Here is a 26205-nt window from a genome sequence, read left to right on the forward strand (position 1 = left end):
GGGGGCAGGGGGCATGGGAGGTGTGGGGAGCTCCAAGAGTGGCTGGGTGCCACTCATCTCTCTTGCACCCACAGCTGCATGCCCAGGCCTATGTGAGATTGCACATGCTGCTACAGACTGCAGTGCCAGCCCGCCGCGAGGAAGCCTGCTATGTGCTCTCCAAGCTGGAGGCTGCACTGGGGCGGGCGCTGAACACCTCTTCCTCCGAGTCAGCCACTGATAAGGCAGGGCCCCCACCTGCAGCCACAGCAGCCACAGAGCGCTGCTCCTGGCTGGTGCCGCTGGTGCGCACGCTGCTAGACCGTGCCTATGAGCCGCTGGGGCTGCAGTGGGGACTACCCTCCCTGCCACCCACAAATGGCAGCCCCACCTTCTTTGAAGACTTCCAGGCTTTTTGTGCCACACCCGAATGGCGCCACTTCATCGACAAACAGGTGCCTGGAGGTGGGGCCCAGGAAGAGGAGTGGGGACTGGGGCCCACATCGAGCACTGTTCTCCTCTGACCAATCCTCCAGGTGCAGCCAACCATGTCCCAGTTCGAAATGGACACGTATGCTAAGAGCCACGACCTTATGTCAGGTTTCTGGAATGCCTGCTATGACATGCTCATGAGCAGTGGGCAGCGGCGCCAGCGGGAGCGTGCCCAGAGTCGTCGGGCCTTCCAGGTGTGCCACAGGGGTGGGGATGGGAAACTGATCCACACATGCGCCCAGGAGATGTCTCACAAGGTGGAGAAATAGGGGTAGGACAGGCAGCAGCCAGGGGACTGACCTATCTCCCCCACCCCAGGAGCTGGTGCTGGAACCTGTGCAGAGGCGGGCGCGCCTGGAGGGGCTGCGCTACACGGCGGCGCTGAAGCAGCAGGCAGCCCAGCACTCCACAGCCCTGCTGCACTGGGGCACGCTGTGGCGCCAGCTCGCCAGCCCATGTGGGGCATGGGCGCTGAGGTGGGCCGGGCTTGAGGCAGCGTCACTGTGGAGGGGTGGGGCTTGGGAGGGAGGGGTCACCTGGAACCCCAGACTGCCTTTGGGGTGAGGGATGGGGGTGTCTACAGCCTCCATGACGTGGGGGACATTCTGCAGGGACCCACCCACCCTCCGCTGGAAACTGTCCAGCGCTGAGACATACTCACGCATGCGTCTGAAGCTGGTGCCCAACCATCACTTCGACCCTCACCTGGAAGCCAGTGCCCTCCGTGACAATCTGGGTGAGGGAGTATGCTGAGCTGGGTCCACCCAACTCAATTGTCCCGTGTCCCATCCTGCCTTGCTTAATCTGAGTACCCTTGGCCCCTTGCAGGTGAGGTTCCCCTGACACCCACCGAGGAGGCCTCACTGCCTCTGGCAGTGACCAAAGAGGCCAAAGTGAGCACCCCACCCGAGGAGCTGCAGGAGGACCAGCTCGGCGAAGATGAGCTGGCTGAGCTGGAGACCCCGTGAGGGAGGCCCTGGAGAGATCGGACTGGGGTGGTGGGCAAGGGGTCTGCTCCAGTGTGTGCATGCCTCTGTGGGATCAACTCCCTCTTCTGCTGCCTGACTACATCCCCCTGAAGGGACTGTCCAAAGCCAGATGGGGGGTGGGAAAGTCTCCTAACAGGGCTGAGTTGCTCTTTTAACAGCCAGGCACCCGAGGACAGCACTGAGAAACAAACCAGAGCGGGAAGGGGGCCCAGGGAGTGGGCAGGGGCTGGGTGAGGGGAGCAGGGGACAAGGGTTGGCATCCTGGCAAAATATTCAGAAGCCTAGTGGGTGGCAGGCTGGGGACAGGGGCTGGGACCAGTAGGTTCTGGACCCTAGACAGCCCCTCCCCATCTCTGGGAGTCATGAGAGTATATACCCCATGACTCAATGGCACTTGGATGCCCTTTGGGCTTGTGAAGAAGGGGGTCTCAGAGCCTAGAGCCTGAGGTGGGTTGCTGGTCTTTAGGATGGAGGCAGCAGAACTGGATGAGCAGCGTGAGAAGCTGGTGCTGTCGGCTGAGTGCCAGCTGGTGACGGTAGTGGCTGTGGTCCCAGGGCTGCTGGAGGTCACCACACAGAATGTGTACTTCTACGATGGCAGCACTGAGCGTGTCGAAACTGAGGAGGGTGCGTCCTGGTGGTGTGGGTTGGGAAGATGGCAGGGAATGGCTGAGGTCTGGGTGGGCCTGGGGTGAGTGATTCCTGTACCTGCTGTTCCTCCCCATAGGCATTGGCTATGATTTCCGGCGCCCACTGACCCAGCTGCGTGAGGTCCACCTGCGGCGTTTCAACCTGCGCCGTTCAGCACTTGAGCTCTTCTTTATCGATCAGGCCAACTACTTCCTCAACTTCCCATGCAAGGTGGGCACGACCCCAGCCTCATCTCCTAGCCAGACTCCCAGGCCCCAACCTGGCCCCATCCCACCCCACACCCAGGTACGGAACCAGGTGTACTCGTGGCTCTTGCGCCTACGGCCTCCCTCTCAAGGCTACCTAAGCAGCCGCTCCCCCCAGGAGATGCTGCGTGCCTCAGGCCTTACACAGGTGAGAGCCCGGAGTGTGAGGGATGTGAAGTTGGGACCCTGAATCAGGGGGCAGTGCTGGACAGCCCACCTGGCTCACATCTTGATTGCCCCTGTCTCCAGAAATGGGTACAGCGTGAGATATCCAACTTCGAGTACTTGATGCAACTCAACACCATTGCGGGGCGGACCTACAATGACCTGTCTCAGTACCCTGTGGTGAGGGCCTCACTCTGTACCCCTCCACCCCTGCCCCTCTGACCTATCAGCCCTTGGTTCCCCCAAGTGTAGGTACCTGCCAGTGGGCCAAGCCCTGAGCTTGGTCCTGGGTAGGTGTGCCAATGAAGAGCTGGCCTCTGTTCCCTGCCAACCCCCAGAGGTCCCCAGCCTCACTACCTTCCCCTCCCCACCTAGCCTCTATTCCTCAAAAGGAATCCTGTTCCAGGACAGTCCTTCTTGCTCCCCTGGGACCCCTCTAAGTGGTGCTCCCCCAACCTGTGGGCAGGTTCTGTACCCGCCTTCTTGAGGGTGAGGTGAGGGCAGGGCAGGGTGGGCTGGTAGGCCATCAGGGCCCTCATGCAGCCCCTGCTTGGGTGGGCGGCCAGTTCCCCTGGGTCCTGCAGGACTACGTGTCCCCAACCCTGGACCTCAGCAACCCAGCCGTCTTCCGGGACCTGTCTAAGCCCATCGGTGTGGTGAACCCCAAGCATGCCCAGCTCGTGAGGGAGAAGTGAGCATGCGGGCAGGGCTGGGCTTAGCGGGTAGGGAAAGGTGAGGGGAGGGCTTCTGCTGACATGTCCAACTGTGGCCCCAGGTATGAAAGCTTTGAGGACCCAGCGGGGACCATTGACAAGTTCCACTATGGCACCCACTACTCCAATGCAGCAGGCGTGATGCACTACCTTATCCGCGTGGAGCCCTTCACCTCCCTGCACGTCCAGCTGCAGAGTGGCCGGTACAGCCCAGGGGCTGGTGGGCAGACTAGGGGGCAGACAAGGGGAGGAGGCTGGTCCTCCCCACATCCTGGGCCCACCCTTGGCTCCCTTCTTCCCTCCAGCCACAGCATCTCCCTCCCTGTTCCCATTCTCCCCACCTCACCTTGGCCCCATGCCCCTCCCCCAGCTTTGACTGCTCCGACCGGCAGTTCCACTCAGTGGCAGCAGCCTGGCAGGCACGCCTGGAGAGCCCCGCCGATGTGAAGGAGCTCATCCCAGAATTCTTCTACTTTCCTGACTTCCTGGAGAACCAGAACGGTAGGTGTGAGGTGCTGGCACTGGAGCAGGCAGGTGTGGGGATGGAGAGCAGATGGTGGAGTGGCCAGGGGGCAGTTGGGATGGACAGGGAGACAGCTGACACAGTCCTTTGTGCCAGGTTTTGACCTGGGCTGTCTCCAGCTGACCAACGAGAAGGTGGGCGATGTAGTGCTGCCCCCGTGGGCCAGCTCTCCTGAGGACTTCATCCAGCAGCACCGCCAGGCTCTGGTGAGGAAGCAACCACAGGCAAATGGCAGGCAGCCGGGGTTCTGAAGGTCATGGGGGGTCAGCCGTCCCTGCACTGATTGCTGCCTCCCTACTCCCAGGAGTCGGAGTATGTGTCTGCCCACCTGCACGAGTGGATCGACCTCATCTTTGGCTACAAGCAGCGGGGGCCAGCTGCTGAGGAGGCCCTCAATGTCTTCTATTACTGCACCTATGAGGGTGGGCAGTGTGCTGGACTCTAGTCGGGGCCAGGACAGAATCAGGAGGGGTGGATGCAGAGGGCACGTGGGGAGCCCTGACTGCTCTGCCTACCTTCCCAGGGGCTGTAGACCTGGACCATGTGACAGATGAGCGGGAACGGAAGGCTCTGGAGGGTATTATCAGCAACTTTGGGCAGACTCCCTGTCAGCTGCTGAAGGTAAAGCCAGCTTAGAGGATAGTGGCCAGGGATGCCCACGCCATGGTGCTGACCAGCCACTTGCCCACAGGAGCCACATCCAACTCGGCTCTCAGCTGAGGAAGCAGCCCATCGCCTTGCACGCCTGGACACTAACTCACCTAGCATCTTCCAGCACCTGGACCAACTCAAGGCATTCTTTGCAGAGGTGAGAGGAAGACAGGACCTCAACTTTATATTATGTGAAATGGGTTTAACCCCACTGTCCTTACCAACCACTTGGGGCAGATGGGAACCCTAATCAAGGTCACTGATTTCAAAGCACCTTAGAAAATGAGCTAAACATGGGAAGAGTATGGGGGCAGGAGGGGTGCCCTCCTCATCAGGGCCAGGATAAAGTGTTGACTCACCTAACAAGCTCTGAAAGCCTTAGGGAGATCAGGAGGGAGGAGATCTGTCCTTGGACCCCTTCCATCGCCTTCCTAGGCAGGAACATTCCTGAATGTTGCCCCCAGGCCTGACTTTTTTTTAGGTTTCCCTCTCTTCCTGCCTTTGGGCTAGGGGGACAAGGAATAACAGGGTGGGAGGACCAAGGTTGAAACTAAGCGTGATACTCTGGAAGCACCTTCCATGTCTGTCCCAGCTTCTCACCCACTTTCTGAGATGCCCTCCTAAAGTCTCTGCCTGTTGCTTGGAGGGACCTCTGCATCTGTGATACCTACTCCGTGACCCCTGGGGACTGAGGGTAAAGGAAGGGATGATGCTTCAGGGAGAAGATAGTGTAATCTGATAGTACTCAGGCATAGCTAGGCCTGCCCTTGTCCCTGCAGGTCGTCAGTGATGGTGTACCCCTGGTGCTAGCTCTGGTCCCCCACCGGCAGCCCCACTCCTTCATCACCCAGGGTTCCCCAGACCTGTTGGTAAGTGCATTGTGCAGAGCCCTAGCTCAGCTCCACTCCCCCTCTGCCTCTGCCACAAACCCATCTCTGCCCCCTCCTGCCTTCAGGTGACCGTGAGTGCCAGTGGGCTGCTGGGTACCCACAGCTGGTTGCCCTATGACCGCAACATAAGCAACTACTTCAGCTTCAGCAAAGACCCTACCATGGGCAGCCACAAGTAGGACAGAGGGCTGTGGGTGGGGTGGGCTACAAATGCTCTGCACCCTGAATTATTCCTCTCCCTAATCAGAATGTAGGCCAGCTGCAGGGGAAAGGTCTGACCAGGCTCCCTGAGGGCCTGGGTCTCTTCCATGTGGCCTGGCCTCACTTGTCATCCCCCTCACTGGGTCAGGACGCAGCGACTGCTGAGTGGCCCATGGGTGCCAGACAGTGGTGTGAGCGGACAAGCACTGGCAGTGGCCCCTGACGGAAAGCTGCTATTCAGCGGTGGCCACTGGGATGGCAGCCTGCGAGTGACTGCACTATCCCGTGGCAAGCTGTTGAGCCAGCTCAGCCGCCACCTTGGTATGAACAGCCTTGGAGGCACGCAGGTATGGGGCCGGGTTCTGAGGCTGGCCGGGGTGGATGTGATTCCTCCATTTTGCCTGTACCCTCCCCTTCCCGTGCAGATGTAGTAACCTGCCTTGCACTGGACACCTGTGGCATCTACCTCATCTCAGGCTCCCGGGACACCACATGCATGGTGTGGCGGCTCCTGCATCAGGTGTGCCTGATGGGCAGCTCTGTGGGGTCCCCATAGCCCAGACCTACAGCCCATCCATCCCTCGGTGGCCTTCCGGTCCTGCCCTCCTGTCTTTCCCTTCCCTTTGCTACCATGAGCAAGTCTGGGGTTCCATGACCCTCCAGCTCTCTAGTCTTGGACAAGGCCTTCGTTTCCTGAGCCTCAGGGGCCAGTCCTAAGCCAACCCTGGTCATCCACAGGGTGGTCTGTCAGTAGGCCTGGCACCAAAGCCTGTGCAGGTCCTGTATGGGCATGGGGCTGCAGTGAGCTGTGTGGCCATCAACACTGAACTTGACATGGCTGTGTCTGGATCTGAGGTGTGTGTATGCATGTGCCCTGGGGAGGGTGAGTTTGCTGGGCAATCCCCCTGGAGCCCAGATTCCTGCCCAGGACCCTAAGTTGCCTTCCTGCAGGATGGAGCTGTGATCATACACACTGTACGCCGTGGCCAGTTTGTGGCAGCACTACAGCCTCCGAGTGCCTCAGTGCCTGGACCTATTTTCCACCTGGCATTGGGGTCCGAAGGCCAGATTGTGGTACAGAGCTCAGCGTGGGAACGTCCTGGGGCCCAGGTATGGGGAAGGGGTACCCAGCAAAGATGGAGGGGCAGTTGGGATCCTGTCCTTGCTGACACTCCCTGCTTCCTCCAGGTCACCTACTCCTTGCACCTGTATTCGGTCAATGGGAAGTTGCGGGCTTCACTGCCCCTGGCAGAGCAGCCTACAGCCCTGACGGTGACAGAGGACTTTGTGTTGCTGGGCACCGCCCAGTGCGCCCTGCACATCCTCCAACTAAACACGTAAGCCCCCCCCGATTTATGAGTTCATGGCCCCTGAAGGTTGTGGTCATTGGTGTAGAATAAAGCGGGGGGGATTCCCCCTAGGAATCCACACACCATACATGTTTGTGGGCACATATTTCAAGGTTTGTTACCTGTCCCCTCATCTTCCCATAGGGAGGTCTTGCCCTGGGCCTCGGCTTAGCCACAGTTGTGAGAGATTTCTTTGTGTATAAAAGTTTCAATTGAGCCATCCTTAAAATGAGGACAGAGAGGGTATATGGGATAAGGGATATCTGCTGGTCGCAAAGCCCCCTTGCAGTTGCAAGCTGGTGTATATCCCCTCTCCCTTCCAGACTGCTCCCGGCCGCGCCTCCCCTGCCCATGAAGGTGGCCATCCGCAGCGTGGCCGTGACCAAGGAGCGCAGCCACGTGCTGGTGGGCCTGGAGGACGGCAAGCTCATCGTGGTGGGCGCCGGGCAGCCTTCTGAGGTGAGGATGGGGCGAGGGTGGGGAGGCCCCTCGAACGGGGCGGGGCGCAGCGCGGCGGTCCCAGCTGACCCTACTCAACCCTTACGCCCACCAGGTGCGCAGCAGCCAGTTCGCGCGGAAGCTGTGGCGGTCCGCGCGGCGGATCTCCCAGGTGTCCTCGGGAGAGACGGAATACAACCCTGCTGAGGCGCGCTGAACCTGGCCAGTCCGGCTGCTCGGGCCCCGCCCCCGACGGGCTTGGCCCGGAAGGCCCCGCCCAGAAGTCGACGGGAACACCCCGGGGTGGGCCGCCCAGGGGGTGGGCGGGGCCCCACCCTGCCCAGCTCAGGGATTGGCGGGCGATGTTACTCCCTCAGGGATTGGCGGGCGGAAGTCCTGCCCCTCGCCGGCTGAGGGGCGGCCCTGAGAGTCAGCGCTGGCGTCTGCGGCCGTAGCAGCACTTTTTGCACAGTCTGGGTCGGGGTTCCCCGGCTTCCAAGTCCCGGTTTCGTCAGAGCACGAGGGCCGCCTGTGGCCTTAATTCCTAACGGCGGCCCCGGTTCTCCCTTATCGGCAATAAACCTGGCCTAGTTTTGTAGCTGCTCTGTCTCCGACTGTGCGTGCGCGCGCGGTGTCTCGGGTCGCGGTCTCAGTCTGGCCTGGCTCGCGTTCCCTTGGCCCGTGACCCCCTCTGGGCTCACTCGCCCCCCTCCGCGTGGCCGTCGCTGAACTGGGGCCTCAGTTTCCCCGGCCGTGCAGCCCCTGCCCCACATCTCGCCCCGGCTCGTGGTTTCCCCAAGATTTCATCTCTTCATCCGGTCGCCCTCGCACGCCGTTCGTCCAAGACCGCAACCCGGCCAGGAGTCCCGCAAGCGCGTTTGCATTCCTTCGCCGGGCGGGGGCGACAACACCTGAGGCCGCGCCCCTCCAGCTTGGCCCTGCCCCCTCATTGTCTTGCCTACTTCTTGGGCCGCCCTGTGGCGCTGCTGTGGTCGCGAGGTTGGGGTTGGGGGCCAGAACCACCCCAGAGACTCCACGTTGTCTTCTCGGAGGGCTCGGTCGTGCCCTGCTGAGTGGATCCATCCTGGCGGCCACCGGTCAGGAGGAGTTAGGGGCAGAGCCCTTGCTGAGTGGAGGGAGCCGGGGGCTGCCTCTCTGTCCCCCATCTCCAGACTCGTGATCCTGCAGGTGTTGTGTGTGCTGGTGTCGGCGTGTGCATGAGAAGTCAGGGTGGTGTGGGTGTGCAGGGTGGTTGCATTGTGTGTGCGTATTCGTGGGCCTGGAGACGGATGGGAGGTGGGACGGGTTCCGTCCCCGCTGCTCAGAGTGGGCTGGGCGGAAGCCAGGCCTGTCTGCTGCTGCGTCCTGGTCACAAGCCCATCGACCATCCAGGATCTTGCAGGGTCCCTTAATGTAAGTGACACAAATGTACACACCCCACATGTGGCAAGGGCCACCAGGTCGCACACACTTGGCCACAGCACTGTGTTGCTGACTTAGCCATACACATGGGGACATGGTGTGGGATAGACTGGTACCCAGTATGTGGTGGTGGATACTGGGGAGTTGGAGGGCCTTCCCGGGTGTCTCCTCCATTCCTTGTCTCCAGGCAAGCTCTCCTTAGTCTAGACGAGGAGCTTCTCTTCCTCAAACCTTAGGAAGTGGGTCCCATCAGATTCAGCCCTATAGGATCCAGGTAGGACTGAGTAGTCCTATCCTTTGAGTCTTAGGCCCTCTCTGAATTTCTGGATGAAGCAGGATCAACTAGGGGATCTCTGGGCCCGTATCCTCCATTCCCTTGCTGAACCCACCAAGTTAGCATTCCACCCAGTTCCTGATCAGGAGAGGGCTGGACACTGACCCTTGAGGAAGGACTGCGAGCATGGTCACTGCAGAAAGTCCTCCTGCCTTGGGGCTTCAGGATGTTGGGTTCCTGAGCTATAGCTGAAAAGCCTGGCAGTGAGCCTCCCACTGGCCAGTACGTCTCTCCAGCCTGGTTCTGGCTAAGATGGAGCTAGAAGGCATGTCTCCCCTATCTTCCCTACCATCCCTGGACTCAGACCAAGTGTTTCGCAACATCTTTGAGACAGGGTGGTTTCCAACCTGTTTTCCATCCTGAATTGTACCTGACACTTCTAACTTTGGCCAGCTGGGACCACCTCTGTCACCTCCACCCCATCTGACACAGGAGGAAACTGGTCCAGCGCTAGAGTGAATCAGGTTGAAGTGAGAAAAGGGGGACAGACTACCCCAAGGGACTGCCAACGTCAGGCCTGGAGATTTCCCCCATATTCCTCCTGCACACAGCCCTTTTTGGACTGAGAGAAGCAGCTCCCAGCTCCCCTGCCTGGGGGCTGCCTAAAACTCTCTAACCTCTTCTCCAAGAAACAGCCCCAGGGAGCATTACCCACTAACAGCCATGCTTCACAACTCTAGCCACAGCAAAGGCCTGGCCTATGTGGGTAAGCATCCCTTGATTCAGATCATGGGCACCAGGCAGGCTGAGAGGTACCCCAAGTGGGTAGGTCACACCCAAGTCCAGCCACAGGTTCTGGAGTCTCTCAGATCCTGTGTACCCTGACTGCACTAGATCGGGAGGACAAGTCGCTTCCAGGCAGAAGAAAGCAACAACACTTCCTTTCCAGTTCAGCTTTATTTTGCAAAAATTTACAAGGCCTCCTTTGCACAGAGATGCTTGTGGGGACCACATGAATCAATGTGCCCTCACAGTCCAGACTTAGTGGCAGAGACAGGACACAAGTGCCATGGTAGACAGTGCCATGGTCTTTCTTCCTGTGCCCTGGATAATTGGATTAAAAAAAATTGGATTTAGTGCTGTGGTAGACAGGAGTGCAAATGGACCCCCAAAAGGAAGAGATCGAGGAAGTCTTCCCAGAGTAGAAGATTTTTGCCAGTATGCCAGATGGAGAACGGAGATTGGCAAGAGCAGAAGTCTGGAAGGTTATGAGAACAGGGTAGGAAGGACAAGGTGTCCAGAGTGGTAAGCAAAGGGGAAGTAGATGAAAATGGAAAAATAGGCCAGACAGCTCCTGATGCTGTGGTATAAGCTTTTGACTCTACATAGTAGGGACCACTGGCTTCAAACCTTTTCGGCAACAAAGTTTAGGTGAGGCTACCTAGGGACCCTAGCCTTGGTTCCTTGCTCCTGACCTGATCTGTCTTTTCTTCCACAGGTAAGATCCTGAGGAGGCAGGAGAGGGACAGGGAAGGAGTATGGGTAGGGGCAGGGGGAGCCCTGTACCCCAATACTTCCCCTTTCCTCCTGGAGCCTCCAGTGTCTCAGGCGCATCATCCCAGTCTACTGTACCCTCCTGGCCACTGTGGTCCTCGGTCTGCTTGCCTATGTGGCCTTCAAGTGGTAGGTGGTCTGGGCACTGCATTGTGGCACCCCCTTCCCTGTCTGGACTCCCAACCAATTCCCTGTCTTGAAGGTGGGGGCAGGTCGGTAGGTCTCCCTTTCTCCCCACAGCTGGCGCTCACATAGACAAAGACAGCAGCTGGCCAAAGCTCGAACTGCAGAGCTGGGAGGTCTCAACAAGGACCAGATGCATGGGGATAGCAGTGTCTTCCTGGACTCTCCTAGCAGTCTGGAACCCTGTGCCTCCAACCAGGGTGAGCCCCTTTCCCAGAACTGCCTCACCACCCAGCCCTTGTGTGGTCCTCATATCTCCTGCCTCAGGACCACATCCTGAGTTTGGGTGCCAACTTTACCTTGATCTCCCTCGGCAGCACCAGGAGAAAGTGGAGCGGCTGCTAGAGGTGTCAGTTGAAACTGACAAGGGCTGGCGGGGACTGGCAGACCATCTGGGCTACCAGGCTGAGGCTGTAGAAATCATGGCCCAAGGCCAGGTGCGAGCCTACACACTGCTGAGGGACTGGGCTATCCAAGAAGGCAGTGGCGCCACCCACAAGGTGCTAGAGAATGCCCTGGTTGCCATGGGCCAGGAAGATGTGGTCCAGGTCCTGGGCCCCCAAGCTGAGGGCTGCTCTGTGGCATTAGTGCTGCCTCCATAGCCTGGCTCCTCGGAGCCTGCTCTGGTGCTCCCGTACCCCCATCTCATGTATCTTTCCCTTCATGGGCTTCCTGGGGTTGCTGGGCTCAGCCTGCTCTGTTCTGAGAAGAAAACCGAAGATCCAGCCACCATTCACTTCCCCTCACCCACCCATCCCCTCCAGAAGAGGCCCCAGGATATGGCAGGGAAGTGGGCAGTGAGGAGTGGTCCTGCCCTTTGGATCCCTACTCCACCTCCTCTTAAGCCTCAGCTGGTTTTGCTACTTATGTAACCCGTATTACAGGTGGTTCGGACTTTTCCGCTGGCTCTATCTGGCTCCTTGGGCCTGTGAGACAGCTGGGTGGGTGGCTATGAGGGAAAGGCCCAGAAAAGGGCTGGGGGTCCCTAGGCTGTGGGAGGGCCCTCTCCAAGCAGCACCTGGGATGGCAGGGACTGTGATCCTATAGAAGATGCATGGGCTCTGGAGGCACAGATCAGAGTTCATATCCTGCGCCTACCATTTGCTGGCTTTATCCTGTTTGGAAGCTTTTTTACCTTGCTGATTATTTTACCTTGGTATTTTATCAACTTCCTTAGCTGGAGAACAGTAAGTTTAGGTGACACTTTCAGTAGTTTCCCCCACACCTAAGACTCCCAGGTTGGTGCTGAGGGACCCCGGGTTTGAGATCATTTTCCTGACTTGTTCTGTGAGCAGCACCAAGGGGAGGCTGGAGGCCTGTTCCTCTAGACAGGAGGCAAGAAGCAGGCTGGTCCTGAGCAGTTAATTACCAAGGGCCTCAGGTCACCTCTAGATAAGAAAAAAGAAAACACTCTTTACAAGACCTGAACTCAGGACAAGGCATTCCAAATGTACTTCCACATCTGCTCATGTGGTTGCTGCACACACCAAGAACAGGTGGGTCTCCTGGGCAGCTCAGGACAAGGCAGGTGCAGCCAAGTCCATGCATATGCACTCCATGCATATGCCCACCCCAAAGGGTAGAGGCAGGTAGGTTGGCACAGTAAGTGCCTTTTGAAGAAGGTGCTATAAAAGACAAGCCCTGCCTAGGAAGAAACAATGCCTACTATTCTGGCATCTACCAGCATAAGTAGGCTTCAGAGGCACAGCCGTCCAAACTCAGAAGACATGGGTTCCAGTCATGGTCTAGTGGGGCCCAAGGTAGATCCTGTCCCTCTGCTGACACGAGATGCAACTGAGATTGACTACTCTGTGAGTACCAAGCTCATCAGACTGCTGCTACTGCTACCCTCAGAAATAGTTGACCAGGGCTGCTTAACACTCCGTAAATCTTACCCTTAAACTAAGGAAGAACCGGAAGTTTATAGCCACCTTCCTCCACAGATGACCTTAGGGCAATAACCCTGAAGAACCAGGAGAGGAAGCAGGGAAGATACGCACCAGCTGTTGGAGACATCATAAGCTGGAGCTTTGGGTCAAAACCATGCATTTGATTTGGTTGCAAGCAGCAGTGCATGTGGTTGTATCCCTGCACTGCAAACCCACTGAAAAGAGAAATGCCCCCTTTCAATGTGCTTAAGCACATTAACTAAAATATTCTCTGTAACAGACATAATTCCAAGACGTTAGGAGGGTTGAGCAAATTACAATCTGTGCATGTGATATAATAATATGCTTTAGCCCGGGCACGGTGGCTCGTGCCTGTAATCCCAGCACTTTGGAAGGCCAAGGGGAGTGGATCACCTGAGGTCAGGAGTTCGAGACTAGCCTGACCAACATGGAGAAACCCCGTCTCTACTAAAAATACAAAATTAGCTGGGTATGGTAGTGCATGCCTGTAATCCCAGCTACTAGGGAGGCTGAGGCAGGAGAATCGCTTGAACCTGGGAGGCAGAGGTCACAGTGAGCCGAGATCATGCCACTGCACTCTAGCCTGGAGAACAAGAGCGAAACTCCGTCTCAAAAAAAAAAAAAAAAAAAAAAAAAAAAAAGCCGGGCGCGGTGGCTCAAGCCTGTAATCCCAGCACTTTGGGAGGCCGAGACGGGCGGATCACGAGGTCAGGAGATCGAGACCATCCTGGCTAACACGGTGAAACCCCGTCTCTACTAAAAAATACAAAAAACTAGCCGGGCGAGGTGGCGGGCACCTGTAGTCCCAGCTACTTGGGAGGCTGAGGCAGGAGAATGGCGTGAACCCGGGAGGTGGAGCTTGCAGTGAGCTGAGATCCGGTCACTGCACTCCAGCCTGGGCGGCAGAGCGAGACTCTGTCTCAAAAAAAAAAAAAAAAGGGGGGGGGGGACTTAAAACAGTTTTGAAGGCTGCAGTATCATGAGAAAACAATAGCATGTCTAAGTTTAAAACAAGGATTTTCCCCTCTTTTAACACTTCCTTTAATACAAGGATATTAAAAGAGTTACTAAACCTCTCTGACCCTTAGTTTTCCTCATCATAGTGCCAATTCCTGTGCCTCAGGACTGTGACCACAACCTGAGCTCTAAGTGCTCAGCACAGTGCCTAGCAGGCAGTGACTGCTCTAATTGCTACTCACCCTGCCAAAGATTTGGCAGGCCACAACCTGACCTGACCTCAAGAACACTGCTGCAGCCGGGCGCGGTGGCTCACGCCTGTAATCCCAGCACTTTGGGAGGCCGAGGCGGGAGGATCACGAGGTCAGGAGATCGAGACCATCCTGGCTAACACGGTGAAACCCCGTCTCTACTAAAAATGCAAAATTAGCTGGGCGAGGCGGCGGGCGCCTGTAGTCCCAGCTACTTGGGAGGCTGAGGCAGGAGAATGGCGTGAACCCGGGAGGCGGAGCTTGCAGTGAGCCAAGATCGCGCCACTGCACTCCAGCCTGGGCGACTAAGCGAGACTCTGTCTCAAAAAAAAAAAAAAAAAAAAAAACACTGCTGCAGTGGGCAGAATAACCCTGGTGAGAAACAGGCGGGACCAACCTTTTTGCAAAGATGGGCCCCAGTCTGTCCTGAAGCCCCCTGTCTTTCTCACTGCCTAGATAACTGATCCAGCAAGTAGGAGAGAGGTCTCTCACGAAGCCCTGCATCTTCCTGGAAATGTTCACTATCATCATAACCTGTGTACTATACCTCTTTTATAGGGGTCCTATTCTGTCCTCTAGTGTCCAACCCCAGTGTTAGGGAGCACAGTTGGAAGCTAGGGAACCCAAACATCAAATGAGCATTTCAAACCATGTGTCGCAACACTTTGGGATTCAAAAGCAGGAGCATTACTTGAGGCCAGGAAGTCAGACCAGCTTGGGTAACACAGCAAGACCCTGCGTCTCTACAAAAAAATTTTTTTAAATATTAGCTAGTAGTCCTAGCTACTCCAGAGGCTGAGGCAAGAAGATTGCTTGGGCCCAAGAGTTCAGGGATGCAATGAGCTATGATCACACCACTACACTCCAGCCTGGGCAACAGAGCGAGACCCTGTCTCTGCCCCAAAAAAAAGCATTCCAGTGGGCTTAGAAAAATCAAGTCCATGGGGGGAAAAGATTCAATGCTTCTCTCCACCCAGGAGAAAGTATCAAGGGAGACGATAAATTTGCCTTTCTATTGACTGATGATTAACCAAAATAAAGAAGCCTAGTGCCAAAGATGCCCTAGATGCTGCTTCTTTTGCTCTGGAATGCATGTGCAAATTGACCCAATGCCTGAGCACAGTCATAAGATCCCAAGCCTACAAGTGTCAGTCACCTGGCAAACGTCTGCCTAAGTCAGAGTAGGACCTGTGGAGAATGAACAAGTCCTGTAATAAAATACAATCACAGGGATTAACCTTGGACTTCACACATCTAAGGCCACTATCTCTCCTTTTTCCAGTGATATCATTACACACAAATATGCTCAATTAACTTTTAGGGAACACACATGCCAATTTCTTTAATTGATTTTATTTTTTTACATAAAAAGTTCAGTAAAAATTGGATAAAGTAAAGTGATTTTAAGCAGTAAATCATTCTTATCAACATAGCACAAGGCTGGCCAAAACCACAAGGCAGCCTGCTTTGGAATATTTACATGATAACAAATTAAACCTTGCAGGAGAACTTAAACTGTCCTTACAAAGTCTTCCTGTGATCCTAGCATGTAGAGGCTAAAAGCAAAACGAAAACCAAACAAAAACCAGGAAAAAACAAATTATTTTCAATATATTCACATATACATTAAAATATAATACAGATCATCAGGGTAAAGGGTTGTGGGTGGGGATGCGCATGGGTCTGTGCGCTGACAGCACCGCCAAGGAGGAGACCCAGGTTTAAGAGTGGAGTCAGGTCTGGCCAGGGTCTTTTCTAAGCCCTTGCACCTCTGATGGCTTCTAACCACATGCCAACAGCTCACAACTAGGTAATCACTTGTAGATGGAGTTCATTTTTGTGGCCTTCGGTTGACATCTTCAGGGTTGAATTCCCCAGGGTGATGTGTCATCAGTAGCACAGTGCTGACAGGGGTGGGACAGAAAGGCCCACAGGATTTCCTCTCCCTAGAGTCTGTCTTACCTGACCACCCATCCTCCCACCCTGGCCCAACAGTCACTCTAACTCAGTGTCCTCTTTGGGTTTGTAAACAGCCCCAAACTTTTGCATGTACTTCTTAATGTACTCCTTGGTTTTGTGTTTCACATTCTCATTGCACTCCAGGTCCTCAGGATTCTTACAGTACTTCAGCTCCTTATTCATAACACCGTGAGTCAGCTGTCCAGGGCACAGGAAGAGAGACCACAGCCACCAATCAGAGCAGAAACGATTTGAGGGGGAGGACAGGGGTGGTAATCCAGCCTGCTGCTTCAGGGCCCTTCTCACCAAGACAGGAAGTTAATAAGGGGGTAGATGTTGGGGCAGACTGGTGCTAGGATCACCAGAAAGGATAAGCTGAGCTCTGAAAATTTCTTAGAGAACTACTGCTCTCATGTAAGGGTGTGCATCCCTCCCCAAACCTCCCCTCCCCGTTCCTGGGTCCCCAGCCCTGACATCTGACAAGAAAAAAAAAAAAAACTTTCTATGATGAAAAGGGCTTCTTAGAAAGCACACAGTTTGCCCAGAACGTTGCCTGGTGGGCTACCAAAAGCAAGGGGAGTACCTTGCGAGCCAGATGTTTAAAGTCTTCAGTTGTGGTAATTCTTCCCACTTTACAGTCAGGTTTCCGGTAAGGGTTCAGGCACTGGACGATGAACTGGGACATCTGCAGGCAAAGAAAAAAGAACACATTGCTCAACAGTCCAGAGAGGGTGAGGAGTTGTACTGAGGAAATAACTAGAAAAGGTAGTGAGTAAAGCCAGCCAATCCTTTCTCCCTCAGGTTGGCTGGTTTGGACAGTGGAATACTAGTAAGCCAGTAAGATCTGAAAAAAGGATACGGGCTCAGCCTGAGAGGGAAAGAGCTCCCCTGGATGGACTAAGCAAGGCTTAAAGGAGGCTGGAGGGACTCAACAGCATGACTTCAATGTCGACTCCTTCAGCAGCCCCAGGTTTCAGCCAATGAATTTTGTGTCCTCAGCATAAAGACAGTAGCTAGGTTCTCTGGGCCCTAGAGGCAAGGCAGGGCACAGCAGGTGTTCCAGAGCTTCTGTGAGGCTTAGCAACCCCAGGAACCACAGGAATTTTGTCATTGAAGGGTACTCAGATTCTTTAAGTGGTCATACCACAGCATGTGAAGCAGATCAAGCATGATATGACAGCCAGCAAAGGAAAACCTGGGCAGAATCATTTTCATTCCACCACTTACTATGTCCTCCCTGGGCTGTCTAAGTATGGTCTGTCCTACCCAGGTGCTCCCAAACACTCTAGGAATAGGACCTTCAGAGGTATTTGTGGTGCTAAGATCACAGAGGACAAAGAGAATAAAGAGGCCAGTCACAGCTATTTCATCAGAGAGCACTCTGAACAAGGTCTACCCATGACTAAAATTCAGTGAGCCTTCAGGTGTTCAAAGAACAAGGCTATATATCACAAGGGTAGGCACTAAAGAAACAGCTGCTGGTTGAATGAGCTGAAATACCAATATGTTCACAAAGGGATCATAAGAAACTGAACTTTATCCCTGGATAAGCCTTTTAACTCAAGGTTTTTCTGGGGTTTCCTGGCCTCCAAACTCTCTTCCTTCAGTCTATCCCCTCAAACACAGACAGGGATTTCATTATCCCCTGCTTAAAATCCTGCAATGGTTCCCGATAACCCACAGACACATAGTTCCTATAGGAAGAAGCACAATACCATTCCACCTCATTTTCAACAGCCCTCCCATACCTTGTGCTATAGCCCATCGGGCCACTTACAACTCCCTGGAAGGGAAGATGCTCTCTTGCCTCTCTACATTCTATTGACATAAGTTAGGTCCCCTGCTGATCCATCTGGCCAATTCCTACCCCTGATTCAAGCGCCCTTCCTGACAGCCTGGATTGTGACTCCCAGCCCTAATATGGCAAAATTTTCACACAGCTGCCGTTACTTATTTACAGGTCTGTTTCTTCCAAAACACTACAAGCCCCTTCAATGAATGAAGACTGGAGTTGAGAATCTAGATGCTATGAGGCAGACAAGTTTAGCGTCTTGAGGCTGGTAAGACACACTTCTGGTAGCATAAAGAGGAGCAGCATTCTCCCAAGCCCTGGAAAATTAGGCAGCTACCAAATGAGATATTACAGAAACAGAAGTGGACTTTGAGACAGAAGGCCTGAGTTCAAATCTTTTGTCTAGAACTTGCCTTCTCTGAACCTTGAGTTCTTTCACCTGAATAAGAGGAAAGGCAATCTGTCTTGCCTACCTCAAGGGCTGTTGTGGGGACAAAATGAGTCAATGGGTAACCAGTTGAAATGAGTCAATGCTTAACCAGTTGAAAAAGGCCACACCTCTTTCACATAACAACTAAGTCAAATCATAGAGGCAAGAGGAATACCCAAAGACAAGGCAGCCTACCACTACATACAGCTTTCTTTTGCCATAGATGCTACAGAAGGCCAACAGTCAAACAAGCAAATGTGGTCTGAGACTTGGCTCCTGTCAAGCCAAGAAAAGATGGCTGAGGAGTTTTCAGTGGGAAAAGCAGCACTTCAGCAAGGCACACACACACAAGGAACACCTTGTGTTCCTGCCTATCTTGGGGCAAGAGAGATATTCGACATACTTAGGACAAGAAAGGAAAGGGTTCAGATTTAAGCCTGAGGTGCTTAGTGCTTACATCCACCAAACCTTACCTCTTTTCTGAATACTTCTTTGCTTTTCTTTGCTAGTTCACTGGAGGTGTCTGCTTCTGCTGTCTTGGGCTTTTTCGAAGTCTAAAAATGGAGGAGAAAACACAGCAGTGCTGGTATGAGAAGTCAGTTTAGTGACGCCCTACTGTCCCAGAACCCTCCTTTCTTTCCCCTAGCAGGGATACCTGATTCTTGGTATTAGAATCCATTTAGAGGCCCTGACTCAGGTACAAGGCCTGGAGTCAACCTGGCTATTATGTTTCAAATCCTGTTATATGGTTTGGTTCTCCTTCTTATAAGTTAAGTTCCAATTCTCTACCCTAAGTCAAAGCTACAACTTTGATATAGCCACACATTTCAGAGTCACTCATGACCCTGTTCTGGGTTCAGCTCCCTGAACTATCAAGCGAGGCCTGCACAAAACAAGCTCCATCTCTCCCACCTCTGACATTCTAGGATTCCAGGAGAGAGGCAAAACACTCTGTTCTGAAGACTCTTAAATACTCATCACCTTTCCTCCAAAGGTGAAGTTGGCTAGACTGTAGAAGACAGTCTGAGGATGCAAGAGAGGCTCCTTGCAGGTTGGTACCTTCAGTTTAGGAACAGAAAGATTAAGGAATTATCACAATATTAGGGGGCAGGTGATGAGGGTCATCAAAGCCAGTGAACAGATAAGTAGACAATGACACAGAAGATACTCTGTGTCCCCAGCTGGCAAGATAATGACAAACCCAGGAACATTCCTTCCAGCACTGCTAGAGGGAGGCTTCCAACTTCCCTCTAACTAGGTACTGCACCAGGAGGTGATGAGTTGGAAGCTCTGCTATTCAGAGTACCTGTCATGCAGGCCATCTCCCCAAACCTTTGCCCACCACTAGCCATCAGGCCCCTTCCCAGTAAATGTGCTTTTCCATTGAAAATAATAATTATGAGTATTCCCCTCCAAATATAAGTTACTTCATAATGGATCTAGAAGCTAGAGTTGATATTATAGGTACTTCACGCTTTTTTGTTAGGGGCACAGGGCAGAATAATTTTCCTGCTCCCCACCCATCTCCTGGTTCTGTTTCTTCCATTTCCATAAACAATATGAAGGCTCTGGTTCTAAAGCAGCTGGACTAGCTCCAGAGAAAGGTGGCACTCCCTTGGCTTTAGGTTGTTACAAATCAGCTTTCTCTGCTGTGTCATAAAAGCTTTACGTATTTTCCATTTTTCCAATTTCTTCATGTAGCTGTATGGGGAGATTAGGGGGTAGAGTAAAACGAACATAAAGATCCAATTTGTCTTTTTAAGAAAACAAAATTAAGCAAAAATAATACTATTAATATAAGTTAAGTCTATTTTCAAGTGTTTTGCTTTGGGATTTTATTTTTTTCCCAGTTGTACAGGGTATGAGTATGCTCCACAGTAAGACCTTAGGTAGTAAGGGATCAAGAATTATTTGAAACTTCAACACATCCCTAGCTGTTCTCTTGTAGCTCTCAGAGGTGAGCAGCAACAGAAATGAGTACAGAAAGCCCCTGCAGGTCTGACAGCTATCTCAAAGATCTGGGTCTTATGGAAGAAGCCAGGCTCTAAGTGAGGGTACTATGTAAATAGAAATGTCCTGTTTCACTCTGGATAGGGTATGCATTCACAAAGCTAAATGAACCCAAAGCATTGTTAATAGATTTATAATTTAATCCCTGAGTTGGTGAGGTTGGCAGTGGGGTGGCCTTTAAAAACAGTTATAGAATACAATCCACTGAGCTCTGTCTAGGAGCTTTCTTGGTCCTCCTGAGTGCCGAGCAATTGGGATCAAGAAAGGAAATAAAATGAGGGGTCTCCAGACTTACATCATGGAAATCATGAACCAAAATGAAATACTCTTGAGAGTACTGAAATTCACGAAACCCTCTCTTCATGGTCTGTGGTTTGCAAATGGCATGGGAAATAATTTCAGAAACTGACTAACATTTACTCAAATCCAAGGCCAAGCAAAGTAACCAGAGTCAGAGTTGAGGATAGCACTTGTTATTGACATAAACAACCTTAGGACCCCCCACTCCAAAAAAGTCCCATTTAAAAATTTAGCAGGTAAGGCTGGGCGCGGTGGCTCACGCCTGTAATCCTAGCACTTTGGGAGGCCGAGGCAGGTGTATCACGAGGTCAAGAGATCAAGACCATCCTGGCCAAAATGGAGACAGAGCGTTTCTGTCTCCAAAAAAAGAAAAAAAATTAGCAGGTGGGGCGCAGTGACTCATGCCTGTAATTCCAGCACTTTGGGAGGCCAAGATGGGGAGATCGCTTGAGCCCAGGAATTCAAGACCAGCGTCTCCATAAAAAAATTTAAAAATTAGCTGGGCATGGTGGCTGTGCCCGTGGTCCCAGTTACTTGGGAGGTTGAGGTTGGAGAATTGTGTCAGCCTAGGAGGTTGAGGCTGCAGTGAGCTGTGATCATGCTACTGCACTCCAGCCTGGGCAACAAAGCAAAACGCTGTCTCCAAAAAGAAAAAAAGCACTTTTAAGGAAACCACCAGAGAACAGGGTGGGGGCTTTGATACATAAAAAAGCGAAGTGCTTCCAGATCCTCAGCAATAAACAATAATCAGTTTGCCTTTTCTCTATTTTGGCTTATACAGAGTATCAGGCAAAGTTTCTGGTGGAAATCTATGTGAGGCAGTGGACAGTTACGAGTACACAATGAAATGAGCAGGCAAAGGGCCTGGTAGAAAGCCAGAGCTTACTGCCTTTAGAAGATGACCCTGCTGTCAGCCTTCATCTGTGGCACATCTGGATTCCTAGGAAATCTGTTCTGATTATGACAAGGCAGGCCTGAGTACCTTTATATTACCCAAGGTGAAGCTTGAGCCCTTCTGGATTAGTTGGCAATGGCCTTAAGCTTATTGGGCAGTTCTGGTAACCAACCATACACAGGCTGTGTAACACAATAGAATCATCCTTTATTATAAATATTGACATGACTATGTCACAAAGCCCATGTGACTTGGAACCAAGAGGGTATGGCTTGAGTTGCAGAAATGAGTCCTGACAAAGGCAGAGCAGGACATACTCAGCTAATGCTTCTCTCTCTCTGTATTTAATTACTGTTTAGAGGGCTGGGCGCAGTGGCTCATGCCTGTAATCCTACCATTTTGGGAGGCTGAGGCGGGTGGATCATGAGATCAGGAGTTCAAGACCAGCCTGGCCAAGATGATGAAACCCCATCTCTACTAAAAAATACAAAAGTTAGGCCGGGCGCGGTGGCTCAAGCCTGTAATCCCAGCACTTTGGGAGGCCGAGATGGGCGGATCACAAGGTCAGGAGATCGAGACCATCCTGGCTAACACGGCGAAACCCCGTCTCTACTAAAAACACAAATTAGCCGGGCGAGGTGGCGGCGCCTGTGGTCCCAGCTACTCGGGAGGCTGAGGCAGGAGAATGGCAGGAGGCGGAGCTTGCAGTGAGCTGAGATCTGGCCACTGCACTCCAGCCTGGGCGACAGAGCGAGACTCCGTCTCAAAAAAAAAAAAAAAAAAAAAAAAAAAAAACAAAAGTTAGCCAGGTGCGGTGGTGGGCACCTGTAATCCCAGCTACTCAGGAGGCTGCGGCAGGAGAATCGCTTTAACCTGGGAGGCGGAGTCTGTAGTGAGCCGAGATCAGGCCACTGCACTCCAGCCTGGGTGACAGAGGGATACTCCGTCTCAAAAAAAAAAAAAAAAAATCTGTTTAGAACATAAAACGTAAATCATCCACTAAGGAACTACATCTTTTGTGGCAGCATGAATCCAGAAGCAGGAGAAGAAGCTGAGTCATCATAAACACTATACACACAATTCAACCTAAGCTCTGCAGCACATGAACCTGTGCATGTTACTTTTTAAAAGGTTAAGATCTTTGAAAATAGTAAAAACTTAGTACAATTGATGTTCTGCATCCATAGGGCAGCCATGGATAGAAAATATTTTAAAAATACAATAAAAATAATACAAACAAGAACTGATTATAAAAAACCCCAATACAGTATAACCATTATTTACATAGCATTTACATTGTATTGGGTATTATACGCAACACAGAGGTGATTTACAGCATATGGGAGGACGTGTGTAGGTGACATACAAACACTATGCCCTTTTATAAGGGACTTGAGCATCCTTAGACTTTGGCATCCATGATGGGATGTCTTGAAATCAATCCCCTATGGATACAGTGTGACAACTGTAATGTGTCTCAAGGTATTCTTCTTTTGGTTGATTTTACTTGGGATCCTTTAGGCTTCAGGAATCTGGATGCCTATGTCCCTCTCTCAAGATGGGAAATTTTCTTTTTTTTTTTTTTTTGAGACGGAGTCTCGCTCTGCCGCCCAGGCTGGAGTGCAGTGGCCGGATCTCAGCTCACTGCAAGCTCCGCCTCCCGGGTTTATGCCATTCTCCTGCCTCAGCCTCCCGAGTAGCTGGGATTACAGGCGCCCGCCACCTCGCCCGGCTAGTTTTTTGTATTTTTTAGTAGAGACGGGGTTTCACCGTGTCAGCCAGGATGGTCTCGATCTCCTGACCTTGTGATCCGCCCGTCTCGGCCTCCCAAAGTGCTGGGATTACAGGCTTGAGCCACCGCGCCCGGCAAGATGGGAAATTTTCAACATTATTTATTTCTTAAACAAATTTTATATAGGCTGGACGTGGTGGCTCAGGCCTATAATCCCAGCACTTTGGGAGGCCAAGGCGAGCAGATCACGTGAGATCAGGAGTTCGACATCAGCCTGGCCAAAAAAGCAAAACCCCATCTCTACTAAAAATACAAAAGGGGCCGGGCGCGGTGGCTCAAGCCTGTAATCCCAGCACTTTGGGAGGCCGAGACGGGCGGATCACGAGGTCAGGAGATCGAGACCATCCTGGCTAACACGGTGAAACCCCGTCTCTACTAAAAAAAAAATACAAAAAACTAGCCGGGCGAGGTGGCGGGCGCCTGTAGTCCCAGCTACTGGGGAGGCTGAGGCAGGAGAATGGCGTGAACCCGGGAGGCGGAGCTTGCAGTGAGCTGAGATCCGGCCACTGCACTCCAGCCTGGGCGACAGAGCGAGACTCCGTCTCAAAAAAAAAAACCAAAAAAACAAAATACAAAAGGGCCAGGCGTGATGACTCACGCCTATAATCCCAGCACTTTGGGAGGCTGAGGTGCACGGATCACGAGGTCAGAAGACCAAGACCAGCCTGGCTAACACGGTGAAACTCTGTCTCTAATAAAAATACAAAAAATTAGCCAGGTATGGTGGCGGGTGCCTGTAATCCCAGCTACTCAGGAGGCTGAGGCAGCAGAATTGCTTGAACCTGGGAGGCAGAGGTTGCAGTGAGCCGAGATTGCGCCATGGCACTCCAGCCTAGGTGACAGAGTGAAACTCCTTCTCAAAACAAACAAACAAACAAATTAGCTGGGCCTGGTGGTGCACGCCTGTAATCCCAGCTAACTGGGAGGCTGAGGCATGCGAAATGCTTGAACCCAGGAGGCAAAGGCTGCATTGAGACGAGATCACACCACTGCACTCCAGCCTGGGCGACAGAGCAAGACCCTGTTTGAAAAATACATTGGCTCTTGATGCCACTTCTCTGCAACTCCCTCAATGCAACAAATACTCTAAAACTACTATTTTAACATAACATAGTTAGAGGAGATCTACTATACCTTATGACTGTTAATTAAAAGCCAGTTTATTTACTGCTGCCTCAATTGTGCAAGTAGTAATAATTCAGGTCAGAGGTGCTCAAAGGGAAGATTTGATTTTACACTTTACACTTACCACCACTTTACACTTATCTTGATGGTGAGTACAAGACAATGAAGGGAACAACAGTGGACAGAAAAGAGAAAAGGAACAGTCTTACAATGTTTAGTCTCATTTTGAGATAGAGCGAGACTCCATCTCAAAAATAAAAAAAAAAAAAAAAGGATTAGTGCCTGGGCTAGGAAGTAACTGCAAATGGGTATGAGAGGTCTTACTGGGAAGAGGAAAATGTTCTAAAACCAGATTATGGTAATGGCTGCATAATTTGGTAAATTTACTAAAAGCTATTAAATTGTAAATCTAAAGCAACTAGATTTTATACTAGGTTTATTGTGTCAATATTGCTGCTGCTGGTGTGTGTTTTTTTTTTTTTTTTTTTTTTTTTGAGACAGTCTCGCTCTTGTTGCCCAGGCTGGAGTGCAATGGCGTGATCTTGGCTCACTGCAACCTCTGCCTCCCTGGTTCACCTCATTCTCCTGCCTCAGCCTTCCAAGTACCTGGAACTACAGGTGGCCATCGCCACGCCCAGATAATTTTTTTTTTTTTTTTTTTTGAGATGGAGTCTCACTCTGTCGCCCAGGCTAGAGTGCAGTGGCCGGTTCTCAGCTCACTGAAAGCTCCGCCTCCCGGGTTCATGCCATTCTCCTGCCTCAGCCTCCCAAGTAGCTGGGACTACAGGTGCCCGCCACCACGCCCGGCTAGTTTTTTGTATTTTTTTTTAGTAGAGACGGGGTTTCACCGTGTTAGCCAGGATGGTCTCGATCTCCTGACCTCGTGATCCACCCGTCTCGGCCTCCCAAAGTGCTGGGATTACAGGCTTGAGCCACTGCGCCCGGCCTGTATTTTTTTTTTTTTTTTTGGTAGAGTCAGGGTTTCACCATGTTAGCCAGGATGCTTTTAAAAAAAAAAAAAAAAAAAAAAAAAAGCTTGTCCAGACTTGTGCTTCTGGTCATGACAGATTAACTGTCAAATGAATTAGCCCTCTCAGAGTTAAAAATTGGAAAACTAGACAAAATACATGAAAAAGGCAGTTTGCACACACTGGACATTAAGCAGCACTAAACTATGATCCTAAGACAAGGGACAAAATGAGGTAAGCTAACAATTCGCAGAGCTCACAGAAGGCTGGGAAACATGTGAGCTTCCACCAGCTAAAGTGAAGAGATCTCCATTAGATAACCTGTGGCATTCAATGGAGATCTCAGACAGGCGATGATTTAGGAGATACCCTACAGAAAAAATTACTCTTCACTCAACCCAACAAAGATTAAGAACAGCCTCTAGGCCGGGCGCGGTGGCTTAAGCCTGTAATCCCAGCACTTTGGGAGGCCGAGACGGGTGGATCACGAGGTCAGGAGATCGAGACCATCCTGGCTAACACGGTGAAACCCCGTCTCTACTAAGAAATAAAAAAAACTAGCCGGGCGAGGTGGCGGGCGCCTGTAGTCCCAGCTACTCAGGAGGCTGAGGCCGGAGAATGGCGTGAACCCGGGAGGCAGAGCTTGCAGTGAGCTGAGATCCGGCCACTGCACTCCAGCCTGGGCTACAGAGCGAGACTCTGTCTCAAAAAAAAAAAAAAAAAAAAAAAAAAGAACAGCCTCTAAAAAATCAAGGTGATCCACAAGTAACTTGACTATCAGAACAAACTCAACATTCTTTAATGGAAAGTAACAAAATTTTGAAACTCAACAATGTAACAGTCACAATGTCCAGTGTTCAACTGAAAATAGCAGGCGATTATTTAAAAGTTATTATAAATCTTCACAGTTATGAAAGAAAACATGAACACAGTGAAGAAATTAAAACTACTGGGCCAAAGGGACAGACAAGCACAGGTGGCACCATGTTCCTGACTGCCCTCCCCAACCACAGTACCATTCCTGGTGGCAGTAGATTGGTCATCTGGAGAACCACTACTGGCTGAGCATGCCCTACCTGACCACGGGGCAGGAGTAT

General features: G+C 52.1%; 2 protein-coding genes across 8 annotated transcripts in view; one reads left to right on the forward strand and one right to left on the reverse strand.

The window, feature by feature from the left end:
* NBEAL2 (neurobeachin like 2) overlaps window positions 1-7884 on the forward strand; it is a 29727-nt gene extending 21843 nt beyond the window's left edge. For all 5 annotated transcript variants that reach the window (XM_050780535.1, XM_050780538.1, XM_050780536.1 and 2 more), the window contains 24 exons: window positions 75-434; window positions 516-665; window positions 790-947; window positions 1083-1207; window positions 1300-1435; window positions 1927-2087; window positions 2188-2504; window positions 2606-2701; window positions 3088-3212; window positions 3297-3437; window positions 3605-3735; window positions 3854-3963; window positions 4062-4179; window positions 4281-4378; window positions 4449-4565; window positions 5188-5277; window positions 5364-5473; window positions 5648-5820; window positions 5925-6019; window positions 6238-6354; window positions 6451-6609; window positions 6688-6836; window positions 7172-7307; window positions 7402-7884. In XM_050780535.1, the coding sequence (XP_050636492.1) occupies window positions 75-434; window positions 516-665; window positions 790-947; window positions 1083-1207; window positions 1300-1435; window positions 1927-2087; window positions 2188-2504; window positions 2606-2701; window positions 3088-3212; window positions 3297-3437; window positions 3605-3735; window positions 3854-3963; window positions 4062-4179; window positions 4281-4378; window positions 4449-4565; window positions 5188-5277; window positions 5364-5473; window positions 5648-5820; window positions 5925-6019; window positions 6238-6354; window positions 6451-6609; window positions 6688-6836; window positions 7172-7307; window positions 7402-7503 (3474 nt within the window). In that variant the 3' untranslated portion in view covers window positions 7504-7884. The remainder of the gene's footprint in view (window positions 1-74; window positions 435-515; window positions 666-789; window positions 948-1082; window positions 1208-1299; window positions 1436-1926; window positions 2088-2187; window positions 2505-2605; window positions 2702-3087; window positions 3213-3296; window positions 3438-3604; window positions 3736-3853; window positions 3964-4061; window positions 4180-4280; window positions 4379-4448; window positions 4566-5187; window positions 5278-5363; window positions 5474-5647; window positions 5821-5924; window positions 6020-6237; window positions 6355-6450; window positions 6610-6687; window positions 6837-7171; window positions 7308-7401) is intronic.
* Window positions 7885-15174: 7290 nt separating this feature from the next.
* The window catches only part of SETD2 (SET domain containing 2, histone lysine methyltransferase), a 155236-nt gene continuing 144205 nt past the window's right edge, over window positions 15175-26205 (reverse strand). For all 3 annotated transcript variants that reach the window (XM_050780541.1, XM_050780542.1, XM_050780545.1), the window contains 3 exons: window positions 18492-18572; window positions 16380-16481; window positions 15175-15994 (listed from right to left, as the gene is read on the reverse strand). In XM_050780541.1, coding sequence (XP_050636498.1) covers window positions 15833-15994; window positions 16380-16481; window positions 18492-18572 — 345 coding nt within the window. In that variant the 3' untranslated portion in view covers window positions 15175-15832. The remainder of the gene's footprint in view (window positions 15995-16379; window positions 16482-18491; window positions 18573-26205) is intronic.

Source organism: Macaca thibetana, chromosome 2 (assembly GCF_024542745.1).
Source record: "Macaca thibetana thibetana isolate TM-01 chromosome 2, ASM2454274v1, whole genome shotgun sequence".
Classification (NCBI taxonomy): Eukaryota; Metazoa; Chordata; class Mammalia; order Primates; family Cercopithecidae; genus Macaca; species Macaca thibetana.